The sequence below is a fragment of the Lithobates pipiens genome, unplaced genomic scaffold (genome assembly GCF_037356315.1).
Source record: "Lithobates pipiens isolate NorthernLeopardFrog02 unplaced genomic scaffold, aLitPip1_a1.2 Scaffold_22, whole genome shotgun sequence".
Taxonomy (NCBI): domain Eukaryota; kingdom Metazoa; phylum Chordata; class Amphibia; order Anura; family Ranidae; genus Lithobates; species Lithobates pipiens.
Genome location: NW_027507784.1, coordinates 242,605,429 through 242,622,649, shown reverse-complemented (window position 1 = coordinate 242,622,649; position 17,221 = coordinate 242,605,429). Strand labels below are relative to the sequence as shown.

Below are 17,221 nucleotides of genomic sequence, written 5' to 3'. Positions count from 1 at the left end.
AGGAAACTCAGACAATGGCTGTGTAAAAGTAAAGCCTCCTGAACACCAGCAAGCACAAATGCAATTCCGTAACAGTACCAACAATGTTAAAATGCACCCTTTAACTGTCATTCATCCCTTTCTATAGTATAGATCAGTACCACCCTTTCCCTGATTTGACCTGTTTATTAAACCCTCACTTTTCTTATCCTGCACTTCTCTCTCCATTATCTCCCTCCTTTCACTATATGTGACCTATAACATTAACACCTATATCTTCTGATTCTTCTGTGTGTGACCTGTACATTTTAAGTGTCTAGTGCACCGTTAGGCCTCATTCACATGAGGCGGATCCACTGCCACGGAGTCCGCCAGCTCAGCAGGAGATCTCTCCATTGTGCAGATGACAGGTCCTTCTCTGCTCACTGAGCAGGGAGGGGCTTGTCAAGCGCCACTGGTTGCTATGGAGAGATCAGAAGAAAATGGACAGCATGTCTGTTTTCATCAGATCTCGCCCGATCTGCCAGGGATGGATACGAAAGTAGGGCCATCTGTCTGATTTTAGAGGATCGGATGTCAGCAGACATATCACCGTTGACATCCGTCGCTCCATAGACTAACATGGAGCGCCCATTCGGGTATGCCGACAAAATTTACAGGTGGACCTGAACACGTTTATGAAGCAGTCCCCTGCCCCTAAACCTGGACAGTATGGGTTACAGAAGGAGGAGGGACAGAATGGACATTCTGAATACCAGGACCCCTGCAGGGGTTTACTGCCCAGATCTGGCTAAAATGACAGGTTACCTCCTCCTGGGCTGGGAGATCATGTGGGCAGCAAATGTGGTGATCGGGAAGTCAACTGTAAGCCTGGGACAGGAATGCATTTTTATGACCTTTTGTTTAACATATCTTCACTGACTGCAATTTATCAACCCCCCAACTGGAGGGCATGTTTCAACTCTGGACAAAAAGGGCCCTTGGTATGAGAGATTCAGAAAGAATGCATGTATGTGGGTGTTGGACCCTTTTCCCCTTTCTCTATTTATAACTGTAATGTATTCGTATCCCTATTGTGAGTAAATCCAACCCCTATTTTAAGAATTAGTCATCCTTTTTGGATGGAAGCCAGACACACCAAACAAAACACATTTTACACCTAGCCCAAAACACCACCTACATTGGACGACTGATTTGTCATAGTAGGACCCTAAACATACATGGTCAGTGCATTTTTGGTACCTTATAAATTAAAGATTTGTCCTACAAGGAAATGAAAGTAATCAAAATCCAATAACAATGGAAAATAATTAAATGGAAAACCATATACTCTGCTTCAGTGTTTCTCAACTCCAGTCCTCAAGGCGCACCAACAGGTCATGTTTTCAGGATTTCCCTCAGAAGAAATGGCTGTGGTAATTACTAAGGCAGTGAAACTGATCAAATCCCCCCTTGCGAAATAATCCTGAAAACATGACCTGTTGGGGTGCCTTGGGGACTTTAGTTGAGAAACACTGCTCTGGTGTACATGTTTATGCTTGCTGTGTATTGTTAATCTGTCACCACACACACTTTCCATCTCAATTTTCTAATTTCTATAATTTAAATGTGTGTTTTGAAATTTAAATACTGCAAATAACTAGGAATATGATAACTGTGGTATATTTGTAAAGCACCTTTATACCAATCACAATACTTATTGCAAAAAATTGTATTAGTTTATATTTGGATGAGAGGGGACAGATCAATTTTGACTGCTTTGGTTTTAATATTTTGAGACTAATACTTTTTACTTTCAAGTTATTTGGTTACTAAAACGTATAGAAAAAATTTGATCAAGACAACTTACCTGTAAAGCATAGGAGACAGAAAGCCCAACTAACCCAGGACTGAGCGTAGACCTGGAAATTACTGCAAACAGGGATGCAAATAAGACAATACAGTTTCCAACATATTCCAGCCTGATGGCCAGCCACCTAGAAAAAAAAATTATTACATAGTTGCTAGTTAATTATATTAACACAAGAAACCACTGACTGTGTACAGTATTCTAAAAGTAAATGCCAAAAACTGATAAATGTAAGAAATTAACTTCAATAGATTCCAAGACCCAGAGCGGTGTTAGGCCTTGACCAAACAAGTCTTTAAACTGCTGGTTCTGGTTAGTAGCACTCTACATTTATATTCACAAAAAACCCGAAGATCTCACAAAAAAAAACGAAAAGAAAAAAAAACTTCTTGATCTTATTATATTTGGATATTTTACTAAAAATGGCCTTTAAATTGAACACTAAACATGAGAGCTATATGTTTTTCAAACTGAACATAAAATATATGGCTAGAATGGATAATGGATAAGGTAGTGCGACAGGAACAACCCATGTGTCAGTGGAAAATTTGATACTGTACCTGTTGGAGACTATGCTGGGGTAATAAGCTCTTTGATTTTCATCCACCCTGGAGTCACTGATTTGGATGAATTGATTCTGCTCTCCAAATGCTCGGATCACACTTGCTCCTAGCAGTGTCTCACTAAAGTGTGAATACACAGGTGATCTACTGACTGACTCCAAGCGTTTCAACTGTCGTGAAGTAGCCACGTAAAACCTCTATAAGAAAAGAGAATTCTGTATAACTAGTTTGTAGTCAACAAATCCAGTATTTCATCTTTATGCATTCAGGAATGTTGATCACATTTGTTAGCCATTTTTTGTTTTCAGTATTAATAGTTCTCTTAATAGTTTGCACAAAAAGCATATGACAAAACATGGATGTTATTTGTTAAAAACAAAGTAAAAAAGTACACACAATTTTTTAAAGACAAATTCCAATAATGTTTTTGCCCCTGTTAGCCCTTGTACACACGATCTGACATTCCGACAACAAAATCCGTCAGATTTTGTCCGATGGATTTCATCCGAAACTGTTGCATACACACAAAGTTGTCAGAAACTCTGATCGTACTTAACGTGATGACATTATTTCGTTAGGACGGGACTAGGTTCAGGGTAGTAGCCAATAACTTTGGTCTAGGAATTTGATCTGAGCATGCGTGGCACTTTGTCTGATCGGAATTCTCTACACATGATTGGACAAAGTCTGATCGGATCCTGTTGTCGGAAAATTTTATAGCCCAGCTGAAAAACTTGGTCCGTCGGATACTCCGACGGAAACAGTCCGATGGAGGCCACACACTGTCGGATTATCCGACAACACGGTCCTATCGGACATTGTCCATCGGAATGTCCAACGGTGTGTACAAGGGCTTAGAGTTCAGGTAAACATCACAATTCTCCCCTGCAGTGGGGCTGTGTCCACACCACAACATCAACTGCCTGCTTAGGTCCGGGGAGCATAAAAAATGATTTTTGTACTCACCGTAAAATCCTTTTTTCTGTTCTTTGACAGACACAGCTCCTTTAATTCTTGACCTTAGGGTTATCACACCACTACAGGAGAGGACTAGGCATTACATGTAACATGTAAAAACAGCAAGACTGCACAGCACCGCCCAGGGGGTGGTCCCTCTGGCTATAACCCCTCACCCTGCTTCCTGCAGCTCAGTTTGTCAAAAAGCAGTACAAACATAAATAGGAGGGGTGGGTGCTGTGTCTGTCAATGGATTTCAGAGAAAAGGATTTTACAGTGAATACAAAAATCCCATTTTCTCTTTCATTCATTGACGGACACAGCTCCTTTAATTCTTGACCTTAGTGACATCCCCAAACAGTGTAAAAAAATATGAGGGGTGGAAACAGCAAAACATAACTTCACCCACAACAAAGGGAACACCTCAACAGAGGAGTCGCCATCTGAAACGGCCGCTATGAAAACCAAAAGATGAGTTTACAACAAACTAGTAACTTAAAGAAAGTGTAATTGCAACCTTATACAGCCGCCTGCAAAACCTTGCGGCCAAAGCATGCATCCGAAGATGCGCTTATGTCAACTTTGTAGAATTTAGTGAAAGTGTGAACGGACGTCCAAGTCACCGCCTTACACACTTGGGAGACAGACGCTTGATGTCAAAAAGCGCAGGAGGTCCCAATTGCTCTGGTGGAATGAGCTGTGACAGGAAAAGGGGGCATCCGCCCCTTTGAAGCATAGGCCTGAACCACGATCTGTCTGATCCACGAGAAATGGTGGACGACGAGACTGCCAGACCTTCTTTCAGACCAGCCATCGAGACAAATAGAATCTGACTTCCGGAAGGGAGACTTAGCAGACAGATACACCCGTAAAGTCATTCCACGTCCAAGGAATGTAAAGCAACCTCTTTTGGGTGTGTCGGCTTAGGACATAAGAAAGGTAAGACAATGTCCTCATTTAGATGGAATGCCAAAACCACCTTTGGAAGGAAAGAGGGCTGCGGACGTAGCACCGCCTTATCCTTGTGGATAACCAGGTAGGGAGACTTGCCATGACAGGGCCGCCAACTCAGAAACCCTCCTGGCATATGTAATAGCCACTAGAAAAACTACTTTCTGAGAGAGTGTTAAGGGAATTTCCCTAATGTTCGCAAACAGCAGTTTCTGAAGCGCCGATAGCACCAGATTCAGATCCCACAGAGGTAGCGGTGGTCGAACTGAAGGGATTACATGTTGAACCCCTTGCACAAAGGTACTCACCAATGAGTGAGTCACCAGGGGGTGTTGGAAAAAGACAGCCAAGGCCGATATCTATCCCTTGATGTTGCTTAAGGCAAGTTTCTGATCCACTCCTCGCTGCAAAAACAGCAGGATCCTGGAAACTGAATGAGTGCACGGACGCCACCCCATCTCACACATGGAGATGTAAGCCTCCCATCTACGATGTTAAATCTTCCGGGAAGGTGGCTTCCATGCCCTCAGCATAGTGAAAACTACAGAGTCTGACAGACCTCGTCCTTTAGCACCTGGTTTTCAACAGCCATGCTGTTAAAACCAGTAACGGTGAAGCAGGATTAAGTATCGGACCTTGCGCTAGAAGATCCTCTTTCAGTGGTAGCCGCCAAGGAACATCCACCACCAGTCGTACTAGGTACCAAGGACACCGAGGCCAAACTGGGGCAATCAGAATTACTGGAATCCCCTCGGCCTCCACTCTGCGCAGCAGATGTGGTAGAAGCTTGAGTGAGGGGAAGGCATAAATCAGCCGATAATGCCACCATGGAGCCACCAACGCGTCCGCCCAGGGGTCTCTTGTCCTGGAGATAAACCTCTGCACCTTCCGATTGAGCCGAGAGGCCAAGAAGGCCACATCTTGTGTGCCCCACCTTAGGCAAAGGAGCCTGAATACCTCCCAATGCAACGACCATTCCCCTGGGTCCAGCATCTGACGACTTAGTCTGCCTGAAAGTTTTCTACACCCAGGATATATATTGCTGACAGGGCCAACACATGTCGCTCTGCCCACTGGAGGATGTGAGCGACCTCCCGTGCTGCAGCGGAGCTCCTTGTTCCTCTTTGATGGTTGACGTACACCACCGCCGTGGCGTTGTCTGACTGGATCCTGATTGGACGCCCTTGTAGCCTCATTGACGATGTGGAGAGGCAAAGTCTGATCGTCAAAAGCTCGAGCACATTGATCAGCAGTTGGGATTCTTACCATGACCAAAGGCCCTGGGCTGACTGCACTCCCAGCAATCCCCCCCAACTAGTCAGGCTGGCGTCCGTTGCGATCACTGTCCAATTGAGAGGAACGAACATTCTCCCGGACCGAAGAGCAGGAGACCTCAGCCACCAGAGAAGGGAATCCCTAACTGGCTCACCCGAATTTGAAAATCCAGGGATAATGGAGATTTGATCCATTTTGACAAAATCTCCTTCTGCAAGACTCAAGTGTGAAATTGAGAGTACGGTACCGCCTCAAAAGTGGCTACCATGAGGCCCAGAACGCGCATGCAGAAACGCAGCGACGACAACCTACGGTTCATCAACAACTTCACCGCAGCTTGAAGAGTCTGCAGCGTGCCTGGAGGGAGGAAAAAACTCTCTCTTCTGAGGAGTCCAAAAGCAAGCCCAGGTACTCTAGGCGTTGAGTCGGCACTAAGGCTGGATTCACACCTATGCATTTTTTGTGCTTTTTGCATTTTGCAAATTTGTACTACAGTACATTTGACATGGTTTCCTATGGAACACGTTCTGTAGTGCAAATCTGCAAAATGCAAAAAGCACTAAAAAGGGTGTGAATCCAGGCTAAACACCGACTTTTTTAGGTTCAGCACCCAACCAAACTCCCAGAGAGTCTGCATGGTGATCACTACATCCTCCCTTAAGAAGCTGCTCTCAGAAGGAGGTTGTCTAGGTAACCCCCGATTGTGATCCCACATTGCCTTAACAATACCAGAATTGGAGCTAACACTTTGGTAAAGACACGGGGTGCTGATGCCAAGCCAAAAGGGAGAGCCACAAACTGATAGTGCTCTTCCCCGACTGCAAATTGCAGAAATCTCTGATGCCTGAGGCATATGGGTACATGTAAATAAGCATCCTTGATATCCAGGGACGCCAGGAAGTCCCCCTGATGGAGTGCAGCGACCACGGAGCGAATTGATTCCATCCTGAACCTTTGCACTTTCACAAAGCTGTTGAGGGCCTTCAAGTCCAAGTTTGGACGTATCCCTTTCTTTTTTGGGGATTACAAACAGATTGGAGTAGAATCCCTGAAACCTTTCCAGCGTCGGTACAAGTACTATCACCCCGCATAGTAGCAGGTCCTGTATTGCCCGGAACAAGGCTTCCTGACGAGCTGGAAGTAGAGGTAGGTTGGAGGGAAAAAAATCTGTTTGGTGGACAAGAAAGAAACTATCTTGTATCCCGATGAAACTAGTTCGCAAACCCACTGGTCGAACAGTAGAGAGGTCCACTGGGCTGCAAACTCCCAAAGGCGACCCCCCCCACCCGAGAGTTGGGCGGGGGAAAACCTTCATGCAGTAATATTTTTGTTTGCAGACTTGTTTGGCTTGCGAAACCAGGGATGCTTTTGTCTTTTAGCAGGCGCCTTGTCGGGCTGGGAATGCTTACCTGCCAACCTGGGCAGGCAAAAAAGCAGTTTCTGAGCAGAAAAAGAGGGCTCTTGCCTACAGCGTAGCTCCTTACCCTTCCTGGACTGTGGGAGCAATGTGCTCTTCCCACTGGTAACATTTTTAATAATGTCATCCAGCAAAGCTCCAAAAAGCCTCTCACCTTGGAAGGGCAAATCCGCCAGGGATTTTTTAGATGCCTGGTCCGCAGACCAGCATTTCAGTCAAATCAGGCGCCGTAGCACCACTGCTGATACTGATGCTCTAGAGTGCAGGGGGACCGTATCCAGGGCCACATCCCAGACATACTTAAGGCCATGCACCAACTGGTCTGCCAGCTCTACACAGACCGGGGGAGACTGTTGCTTCTCCAATTCACGGTGCAACAATTTTACCCATTCAGTAAGCGTCTGCGACACCAAGGCCATGGCCAGCACAGGTTGGAATGCTGACCCCACTACCATAAACATGTGGAAATAGGAGAATGCCCCAAGGAATAATACGGGCAAGAGACCATGAACAGGATAGTCAGAAAAATACAAAAGTATAAAAATATATAAATTTATCGAGTTTATAACAATATGGACATCCAAAAACATACATTGGAACTGAGATATCAATATAGAAATACAGTTTGCTCAATACTGCAGAGTACAATGTATAAATGGACTTTAAATCAAAAGAATTATTATCTCCTATATAACTATGTAATTATTACACTGTAAACAATGCAGAAAAAAACCCTACATGTTTCGAAAACCACAAAAAAATAGGATTGTTAGTACTCACCGTAAAATCCTTTTCTCTGTAATTCACCGACCGACACAGCTCCTCTCTTAGCCATTGGGTTGTATACCTTACCTCTAGGACAGGGATATGCAATTAGCGGACCCCCAGCTGTTGCAAAACTACATGTCCCATCATGCCTCAGCCTCTGGGTGTCATGCCTGTGGCTGTCAGTCTTGCTATACCCTCATGGGACTTGTAGTTCTGCAACAGCTGGAGGTCTGCCAATTGCATATCCCTGCTCTAGGAGAATACTAGGCAAGGTTGTAATACAACACAAACGAGGGGTGGGAAAACAGCATAAACACTTCATCTACCGTGGCAAGTGGGAACAAGTGAAACTTTACCCACAAAAAAAGAACAGTGTGTGGAGAAATCCACCACAAAATCAGGGTACCCTCAACAGGAGTGACTACCCACAACTGCACAAAAAACTGCGGAATGTAATGCAACAGTGCATTAACTTAAAGGTACTGTGTTTGTAATTGAAAAAAAACAGGAAAAAAGGTAAAATATTGCATATTCAATTGCAACTACACAGCTGCCTGTAAACTTTGCGGCCAAAAACAGGCATCAGCCGATGCACTGACGTCTACCTTGTAGAACTTGGTAAACGTGTAGACAGACAACCAGTTCGCCGCCCTACACACCTGAGCGATAGACGCTTGGTGTCTGAAAGCCCAAGCCATTCCGATTGCCCTTGTGGAGTGGGTCGTAACCGGAAAGAGGGGCACCTGCCCCTTTAAGGCGTACGCTTGTACTACAATCTGTCTGATCCATTTCCGCCATGCCCTTCTTGGGACCAGCTACCGAGACAAACAGCGACTCTGACTTCCGAAAGGGAGCAGTGGTAGACAAACTTTCAGCGCCCGAACCACGCCCAAAACATGAAGGACCACCTCCTTAGGGTGTTTTTGGCGAAGAGATGGTAACACCATGACCACATTAATGTGAAAAGCCGCGACCGGAGGAAAGGACTGTTACGAACGCAACACCACCTTATCCTATGGATAACTAGATACGGCGACTTGCAAGACAAGGCCGCCAGTTCCGAGACCCTCCTGCCCGATGTGATGGCCACCAGAAAAAAACACTTCCTGAAAACGCATCAACAGGGGAAACACCCTGATATTTTTAAGCGGGGGATTTTGAAGCGCCGATAACACCAGGTTCAAATCCTATGGGGGTAACTGTGGACGCACCAAAGGGACTACATGACAGACCCCCTGAACAAAGGTACTCACTATGAGTGAGACGCCAGGGGTCGCTGAAAAAGACAGTCAAAGCTGAAACTTGCCCTCTAATAGTGCTTAATGCCAAGTTCTAGTCTACACCTTGCTGAAGAAACAGCAGGATCCTGGAAATGGAAAAAGAGCGCGGATGCCAACCTTTCTCCTCACATATGGAGATGTAGGCCGTCCAGGTACGATGATATATCTTCCTAGAAGAAGATTCTGACAGACCCCTGTTCCTCAACACCTGGCTCTCAATAGCCATGCCATTAAAGCCTGTGATGATAAAGCAGGATGGAGAATCAGACCCTGAGACAGAAGGCCCTCTCGTAATGGCAATCGTCAGGGAGCGTCTGCCACCAGACGCACCAAGTATGCGTACCATGGTCGCTAAGGCCAATCTGGGGCCACCAGTATCGCTGGAATCCCCTCGGCTTCCACTCTGCGAATCAGACGTGGTAACATCTTCAGTGGAAGAAAGGCATAGATCAGCTGGTACTGATCCCACTGAGCCACCAGCGCGCCTGACGCATCCGTCCACGGATCTCTTGTCCTGGACAAGAAATCTTGGCTCCCTCTGATTGAGACGGGAGGCCAGAAGATCCATGTCTGGTGTGCCCCACCTAGGGCACAGTAACCTGAATACCTCCGGATGAAATGCCCATTCTCCTGGGTCCAGCATCTGGTGACTCAGATAGTCCGCCTGCCAGTTCTCCACTCCGGGAATGTAAATGGCCGACAAAACCGGTACATGTCGCTCTGCCCACCGAAGTATGTGAATGACCTCCCGCACTGCGGCTGAGCTTCTTGTCCCCCCTTGGTGATTGATGTATGCCACTGCAGTGGCGTTGTCTGACTGGACCCTGATCGGAAGTCCTTGCAGTCTCATTGACCATGTGGAGAGGCACAGCCTGATCGCTCTCAGTTCGAGCAGATTGATCAGCAAATCGGATTCTTTCCTCGAACAGAGGCCCTGAGCCGACTGAACCCTTATTATTCCACCCCACCCGAAAAGGCTGGTGCCAGTTGTGATCACTGTCCACTTTAGAGGAAGGACCGACTTTCTGGCCTGAATCACCGGGGACTTCAGCCACCAGATCAGTGATTCTCTGACTGATTGGCTCACCTGAATCTAACGATCCAGGGACGACTGAGATTTGTCCCATTTAGACAAGATCTCCTACCCCAGGACTCGCATGCAAAAGCGAAGCGACGGCCACCTGCGGTACATCAACAGTCTTACCGCGGATCTGAGAGTCTGCAGCTTGTCCGAAGGGAGAAAACTCTCGCTTCCATGGAGTCTAGCAGCAAGCCTAGGTACTCCAAACGCTGAGTTTGTACGATCACCGAGTGCTTTAGGTTCAACAGCCACTCAAATTCTTGCAGAGTCTGCATGGTGATCGCTACATCCTCCTCTAAATCTGAGGCGGAAGATGCTCTCAGGATATCGCCTAGATATCCCACGTTACCGTAGCAACGTCAAAACCGGAGACAAAACCTTGGTAAAGACTTGGGGGCTGATGTCAGACCGAAGGGAGAACCACAAACTGGTAGTGGGCTTCCCCGACTGCAAATCGCAGAACTTCTGCTGTCACTGGCATATGAGTATGTGCATCCTGGATGTCCAAGGGTGCCAGGGAGTACCCTTGATGGAGTGCAGCAACTACTGGGCGACTGATTCCAACCTCTACACCTTAAAGTGATAGAAGGCTTTTGGGTCCAAGTTTGTACGTACCCCTTCCTTCTTGGAAACTACAAACATATTTGAGTAGAATCCTTGGAAACGTTCCAATTCCGGAACAGGTACAACCACCCTGCAACTCAGCAGATCTCTTATTGCCACCAGGGGGGCCTCCCGGTGAGCCGGGGATACGGGTATGCTGGAAGGGAAGAATCTGTTTGGCGACCAAGAGAGCATCTCTATCTTGTAGGCTGAGGAAATCGGGTTGCAGGTCCATTGGTCGAAAACCGAGGGGACCACCGGGCTGCAAACTCCCAAAGGCGACCCCCCCACCCGAGACATGGGTGGGGACAAACCTTCATGCGGTAGCACTTATACTGGCAGGCTTGCTGCTCCAGTGACGCTTTTTTCCGTCCGTGGTCGTCCCGTCGGGCCGGGGACATTATACCGAAGCTCCAGGCAGACGGAAAAGCCATTAGTGAAAGGAAACAAGAGGACCCTTGCCTACAGCGTGGCTTCTTAGCCTTCCTGGCCTGTGGGAGTAATACACTGTTACCACCGGTGGCATGCTTACTAATGTCATCCAAAGAGCCGTTCGCCAAGGAAGGGAAAATCCGTCAGAGCTTTTTTAGATGCCTGGTCAACAGACCAGCATTTCAGCCAATCAGGCGCCTCAGCACCACAGCTGACACTGAAGCCTTAGAACCAGAGGGAGGTATCCAGGGCCGCACCACAAACGTACTTAAGGCATTGCACTAGTTGGTCTGCTAGTTTCACGCAGACATGGAAAGCCTGACGTTCTCCCAATTCGCGGTGCAAAAGTTTTGCTCACTCAGTCTGTGTCTGCGACACAAGTGCGGATGCCAGTACTGGTCGCACAGCAGACCCCACAATTGTAAACAAGGAACGGGCCACTGCCTCGGCCTTCCTGTCCGCGGGATCCTTAAATGCAGGAGTTCCCACTACCGGATCCTGGTTACTTATTTAACCTGGATACTGGAGGGTCCACGACCGGAGGAGCCGACCACTTTGTGAGAAGGCATTCCTCAAAGGGGGAATATGCACTGCCCTGTGTCTGGGGACCAAAAAAGGTTTGTGGCATGTGACCCCATTCCCTGTAAGTGAACTTGTCAAATAAGTCAGATATGGGAACACGATAGGTGAACATGCTGGCTTGCGGGACCCAAAGGGGACCGGTACCTCAGCAGGGGGATCTGCTGGCTCCTGAATCTTCAGGGTATCACGCACAGCTGTGATAAGTGCTCCAACAAGCGTTTTTTTGCGCGTCCTTACTGTCTGAACGGTCCTGGTCAGCGTCATCTGACAAGACAGAGCAGGGGTCACCAGCCTCATCGGAGCCTGAGTCTGTGCCAGAGCTCTCCCCAGACGGGGGGAACAGGGGCCACCTTATTGCACCCATCTTCCCACACACTGCCTCCATCTAGCAATGAACGAGTTGAGGACCGCCATCAGGGTGTCCATGGGCCCTGCGCAGACTGCAGGTGACCTGTTTGCCATTGCCTGGACTTTGGGGGAAGAAACACTAGTTTCAGAGCCATGCTGACTCTATCCTGTCTGCCACCCGAAGGGGACTTAGGACAGTGACAGTCCCACCCTCCCTGCTGTCGCTGACTGAGGGGCTCATTCACGCCGGACTCACCACCCTGGGGAGTTCTGCGCTGTCCACAACTGGTGCCTGTAGTCCCTGAGTGCGCCCAGGTGCAGAGGAAACCAAAAACCGAGTTGGTAATAACCGCTGGAACGATCGCTAAAACAATCAAAAAATGCTCAGGCTTCCATAAAATGGCCGCTCAGCATCCAGTACACAGATGGGAAACACAGGGAAAAAGGCAGCCTGTTCTGCCCACACCTAAAATGGCTGCCAAACATTGCCATGAGGTAGATATATATATTAAAAAAACCCTGCAAAGCACAGCACCATTCTCAGCAGACCCTCACAGGCACCTTTCCAGGGGCATACCATACAGGCCCCATGACCACCACCATTCAGCCAGCCCCCCCATGTCAGACAAGAGCCCACAGAGAGCCCCTATATGGGCACACACACCGCTCAGCAGCCACATGCAGCATTCCCTCTGAAGGGGGAAGGAAGGGAAGATAGGGACGGGGAGAGAAAATAGGGAGGTGAGGGGGCAGTGAAAATCGACCTCCCAGGGAATGCCCAGATGCTCAACCCTGCAGAGACAGGGAGAGCTGTACTTACCAGCCCTGAAGAGCTGGGAGACATTCCATTGTAGCCAACTCCTGATCAGTACAGGGAAGGATACTAGCCTGGCATACTGTGACGCAGACATCAGTAACCCTGTCATATGTATGCCCCGGAGCATAAGAGCTCACCGACCACTTCTGGAGCTGAGGTATGTCGTGGCCTGCCGAGCCGTAGCTGCAACCTGCACACACTCGATGGCCGGACTGGGGAGACTACAAGGATAAGTGAACCAGCCTGTCACCCAGCCAGCTGTTGATAGAAGATCACAGGATCATTCATCTTGCACAAAAAGCCAAGCTTCAGCATCAAAAAAAACATGGACCGGGTTCCTAGGTCTTGCTCCTTCACTAGGCAAAATAAAAGTGAGTTCTGCTAGCAGGCAGGAGGGTTGATACTTAGGGGACCGCATGGGCGGAAATTAGAGTATTCTCCTAGAGGTAAGGTATACAACCCAATGGTTAAGAGGAGCTGTGGCTGTCGGTGAATATAAGAGAAATATTTTTTCCTTTTTGTAGAAAATCTACTTCCTTCTTCAGGGGTTGGATAAGAGCTACCGTAAACATGGACCGGGCCACTGCTTCGGCCCTCCTGTCGGCAGGATCCTTGAAGGCAGGAGTCCCTTCTACCGGAATCGTTGTTACTTTATTTAACCTGGATACCAGCTGGTCAACGACCGGAGGAAACGTCCATTTTTTTTCTGGAGGCTCTCCTCAAAGGGTTAACGCACCACCATTCTTCTGGGGACTTAGGCATGCCGGTTTTTCAGGGTATCCTGCGCCACGGTGATAAGTGCTCCTACCAGCGCTTTTTCCTGCTCTAACCCGGACACTCTCACTGTCCGAACAGTCCTGGTTCGCATCCTCTGACACGTCAGAACAGGGGCCGCCAGTCACCATGGGACCGAATCTGAATCAGAGCCCTCCCCAGAAGGCGGGGGCAGGGGGTGTTTTTAACCCCCCTTGCTCCCACATGCCGCTTCCACCCTGGCAACAAAGGTCTCCAGGACCGCCAACAAAGTGTCCATAGGCACCGCATTTTTTGTTGGTGAGCCGGTTGCAAATCCCACCCTCCTAGCTGCTCACAGACTAAGGGGCCCCTCCGCAGGACTCACCACCCTGACCAAGTGCTACACTGTGCTGCCGCTGACCCCTCTGCCCCGTTTCAGTCACAAAGTGCTCAGAGTGAAAAACGCGCTGTTCTGAGGTACACAGAGGTAAAAACGTGCTGAGGCTATAAGAAAATGGCTGCCGGTCGTCCTTACTACAAAATTCACCAAGAAAATGGCCCCCAAACCTTCTAGAAAATGGCTAACAGACATACACTGCATAAAACTACAGGAAACCACGGCCTCAGCAAAATGACGGCGGCCTCTCCTGAGGTAAATTTACTCAGGCACCTCACAGCGCAGTAAAAAGGGGCAGAAAAACAAAAACGGACCCCAACAGCCAGTGCAGCCCTGCCAAAGCTCAGAGCCCCCACCCCGAGGACCCTCGGCCTAGGTACATACACCGCACCTCATGCCTAGTCACACAGTGGCACCAGCAGGCAGGGGGAGGAGGGAATGAGGGATAGGGAGAGAGGAAAGGGAGAATGAGAGACCCCCTAGTCGACCTCCTAGGGAATGCCCAGCTGCCCTATCCTGCCGAGGCAAGAAGAGCCGTACTTACCCTTCCTATCGGGATTGCTGGACGCATTCCCCCACAGACCCATCACCCGAGCAATACGGGGTGGCTGCTGGCCACGGCACACTGCGACACGGACAGCAGTAGCCCGGTCATACGTGTTGCCAGGAGCATATAGCTCACCGCCCACCCCTGGAGGAGAAGGGGCATGTCGTGGCTGACTCAACGCATAGCTAGGGTCTGCTTGCGCTCGATGGCCAGGCTGGGGAGACTAAAAGGATCTATATTATCCAGCCTGTCATTCAGCCTGGCTCTCAATAGTAGATCACAGAATCAAAAATTGTAGAAAAAATGAAAAAAATCCCAGGACCAATGGTCCCCTCAGGGAGCCAGGTCCTTCTCCTACACTAGGCAGAAAAAAAACTGAGCTGCAGGAAGCAGGGTGAGGGGTGCAGTGTTGTTGTTTTTACATGTGTTACATATTCTGCCTAGTCCTCTCCTGAAGTGGAGTGATAACCCTAAGGTCAAGAATTAAAGGCGCCGTGTCTGGCAATGAACGAAAGAGAAATAAAAGCTTTACTTACCCAACCCTTTGCATGGCTAGACAGATCCCTACAGCATCTTCTCTCCAATGCTTTTAGCAGTCTATGGCCCTGAGTTCATGAAGGGTCCATAGCTCTGCACTGGACATGATGATGCAGAGGGACAGCCCAACGCCAGAGCGTGTGGGAGCACGGTTTGCCAGGGGTGTAGAGAATGGGGTAAATAAAAGTACATTTAACCTCCCCTAGAACAAACAAGGAGTTAACAATTGAAATACGGGCATAGCCCCACTGCAAGGGGGAAATTTCTAATTTCCTGGTGTTGGGTTTAGGTTAATTAAAAAAAAAAAAAAAAAAAAAAAAAAAAGAGATCCGACTGGTTGTAATGGGCAAGTACTTATTTATATTTGAAGCTCCGGGAAAAACGCTAAACAGTTAAGAACATATGGGTGTTGCTTTACCTGGAAAATAATTATATTGCCATTCAATCAGTTCTGGGATATACACAACCTTACCAGGCAGATCGCACAGTTATGTTGGTGACATGACTTTTCTCTATTGCAGCATGAGCAATACAGCTCATAGAGACACCTCCCTGTCCAAAACCTCTGAATGGACAATGAAGGACCAGGATTAGGCTGAGCTGATCCCCCACTTTTTCCTCTTAGCAGGTTCTCCAATGAGCATGCAAGCACATCTGATCGGTGTTTAGCGCTACCCTCTTTCGCCAAGCGGCTGATTCCAAGCCAAATTCAGGCCCTGGAGTCCAATAGAATGGGTGGAAAACTGGAGTCATGTGGCGTATGTTGGGTCTACACGCTCCCAGCAAAGCTTCTGCCTGTATATAATCACCTCAAGGCATGGGTGCTCAACTTGTGGTCCTCCAGCATGTCTCTGCCTCTGGGAGTCATGCTTGTAACCATCAGCCTTGCAATGACTCATGGGAGTTGTAGTTCCGCAACAGCTGGAGGGCCACAGGTTGAGCAAGTAATGGCATATAACTCAAACTATAATTACAAGTTCTGTAATGTAAGATTAAGAAAGCACATATTTACATGTTTCATCTAATTGAACATATTATAAATAATTTGTAGTGGAGTCACTGGTGATAAACCCTTCACACTGTGCCAGCTGTTCTGGCGAGTACTTACCTGTGCCTCTTTGCAAATGTTCAATAAAAATATGGCAGTGCTCACTATGTTTTTTTTTTCCATTTCTTTTGAGAGGCCCAGTGTTATGCATGTATGCATAAATAGTGGTCGTAAAGTCAGACTTTTTTTTACCTTAATGAATTCTCTGCATTAAGGCAAAAACATTCTGTATGCAGCAATCCCCCAGCCCCCGTTTTTACTTTCCTGAGCCTGATCTTGATGCAGCATTGTGCTCTCTCCTCAATGGCCATGGGGGCATCAGGGCAAGCCACTGGCTCCTGCTGCTGTCAATCACAGCCTGTATGGAGCAATCAGGGGCAGGCCTAAACCGTGTGTATGTCAATGGCCACAAACAGCATGGTATAAATGATTTTTTTTTTTTTTTTTTTTTAAATAACACCTTTAGAATCACTTCAAGAAAACATGTTGCTTGTACTATTACGCGTCTTTATTAGCTCTCTAAACTAATCTGCTGTATCACAGGAAACTGCAAAATACCCACCTGCACAAAGAAGTAAAGCAGCCCCAGGGGTGGAATTATTACAGCTACTATTGGTGTTGCAATCAAAATGATAATGCATGCCCCAATTACGTTAAATGAAGACCCCATGAACATCTTAATAATCTGTGGAATTGTTGAATCAATAGTGTCGATCTCTTTGGAGAAACGATTCACAAGATTTCCGCTGGGAGTTTTCTCAAAAAATGTCATAGGGAATCTCAGAACATTATGAAGTAAATCCATGTGCAAGTACCGGGAAGCAAGGATACCACCTAGCGACACTGTTGTGGAGTATCCGAAAACTGCAATGCCTGGAATGTGCAGAAAGAAGAAATTAACATATCAGCAGAACTATCAGTTTTGTTAACAGAGAAATGCATAGCAGAAAAGGGGATTTTTGTACTGGCCATAAAATCCTATTCTTTATGGAGGGGAAACAGATCTCTGGGTATATAGTATGCCCTGCCTTTAGAGGTCAAACACTAGGCTGAAG

General features: G+C 47.6%; 1 protein-coding gene across 1 annotated transcript in view; it reads right to left on the bottom strand.

The window, feature by feature from the left end:
- The window catches only part of ABCC1 (ATP binding cassette subfamily C member 1 (ABCC1 blood group)), an 852,279-nt gene that overhangs the window by 59,574 nt on the left and 775,484 nt on the right, over positions 1–17,221 (bottom strand). The window contains exons 23-25 of the mRNA XM_077448931.1: positions 16,729–17,039; positions 2,389–2,588; positions 1,829–1,955 (exon numbers count right to left, since the gene is read on the bottom strand). Of these exons, the coding sequence (XP_077305057.1) occupies positions 1,829–1,955; positions 2,389–2,588; positions 16,729–17,039 (638 nt within the window). The remainder of the gene's footprint in view (positions 1–1,828; positions 1,956–2,388; positions 2,589–16,728; positions 17,040–17,221) is intronic.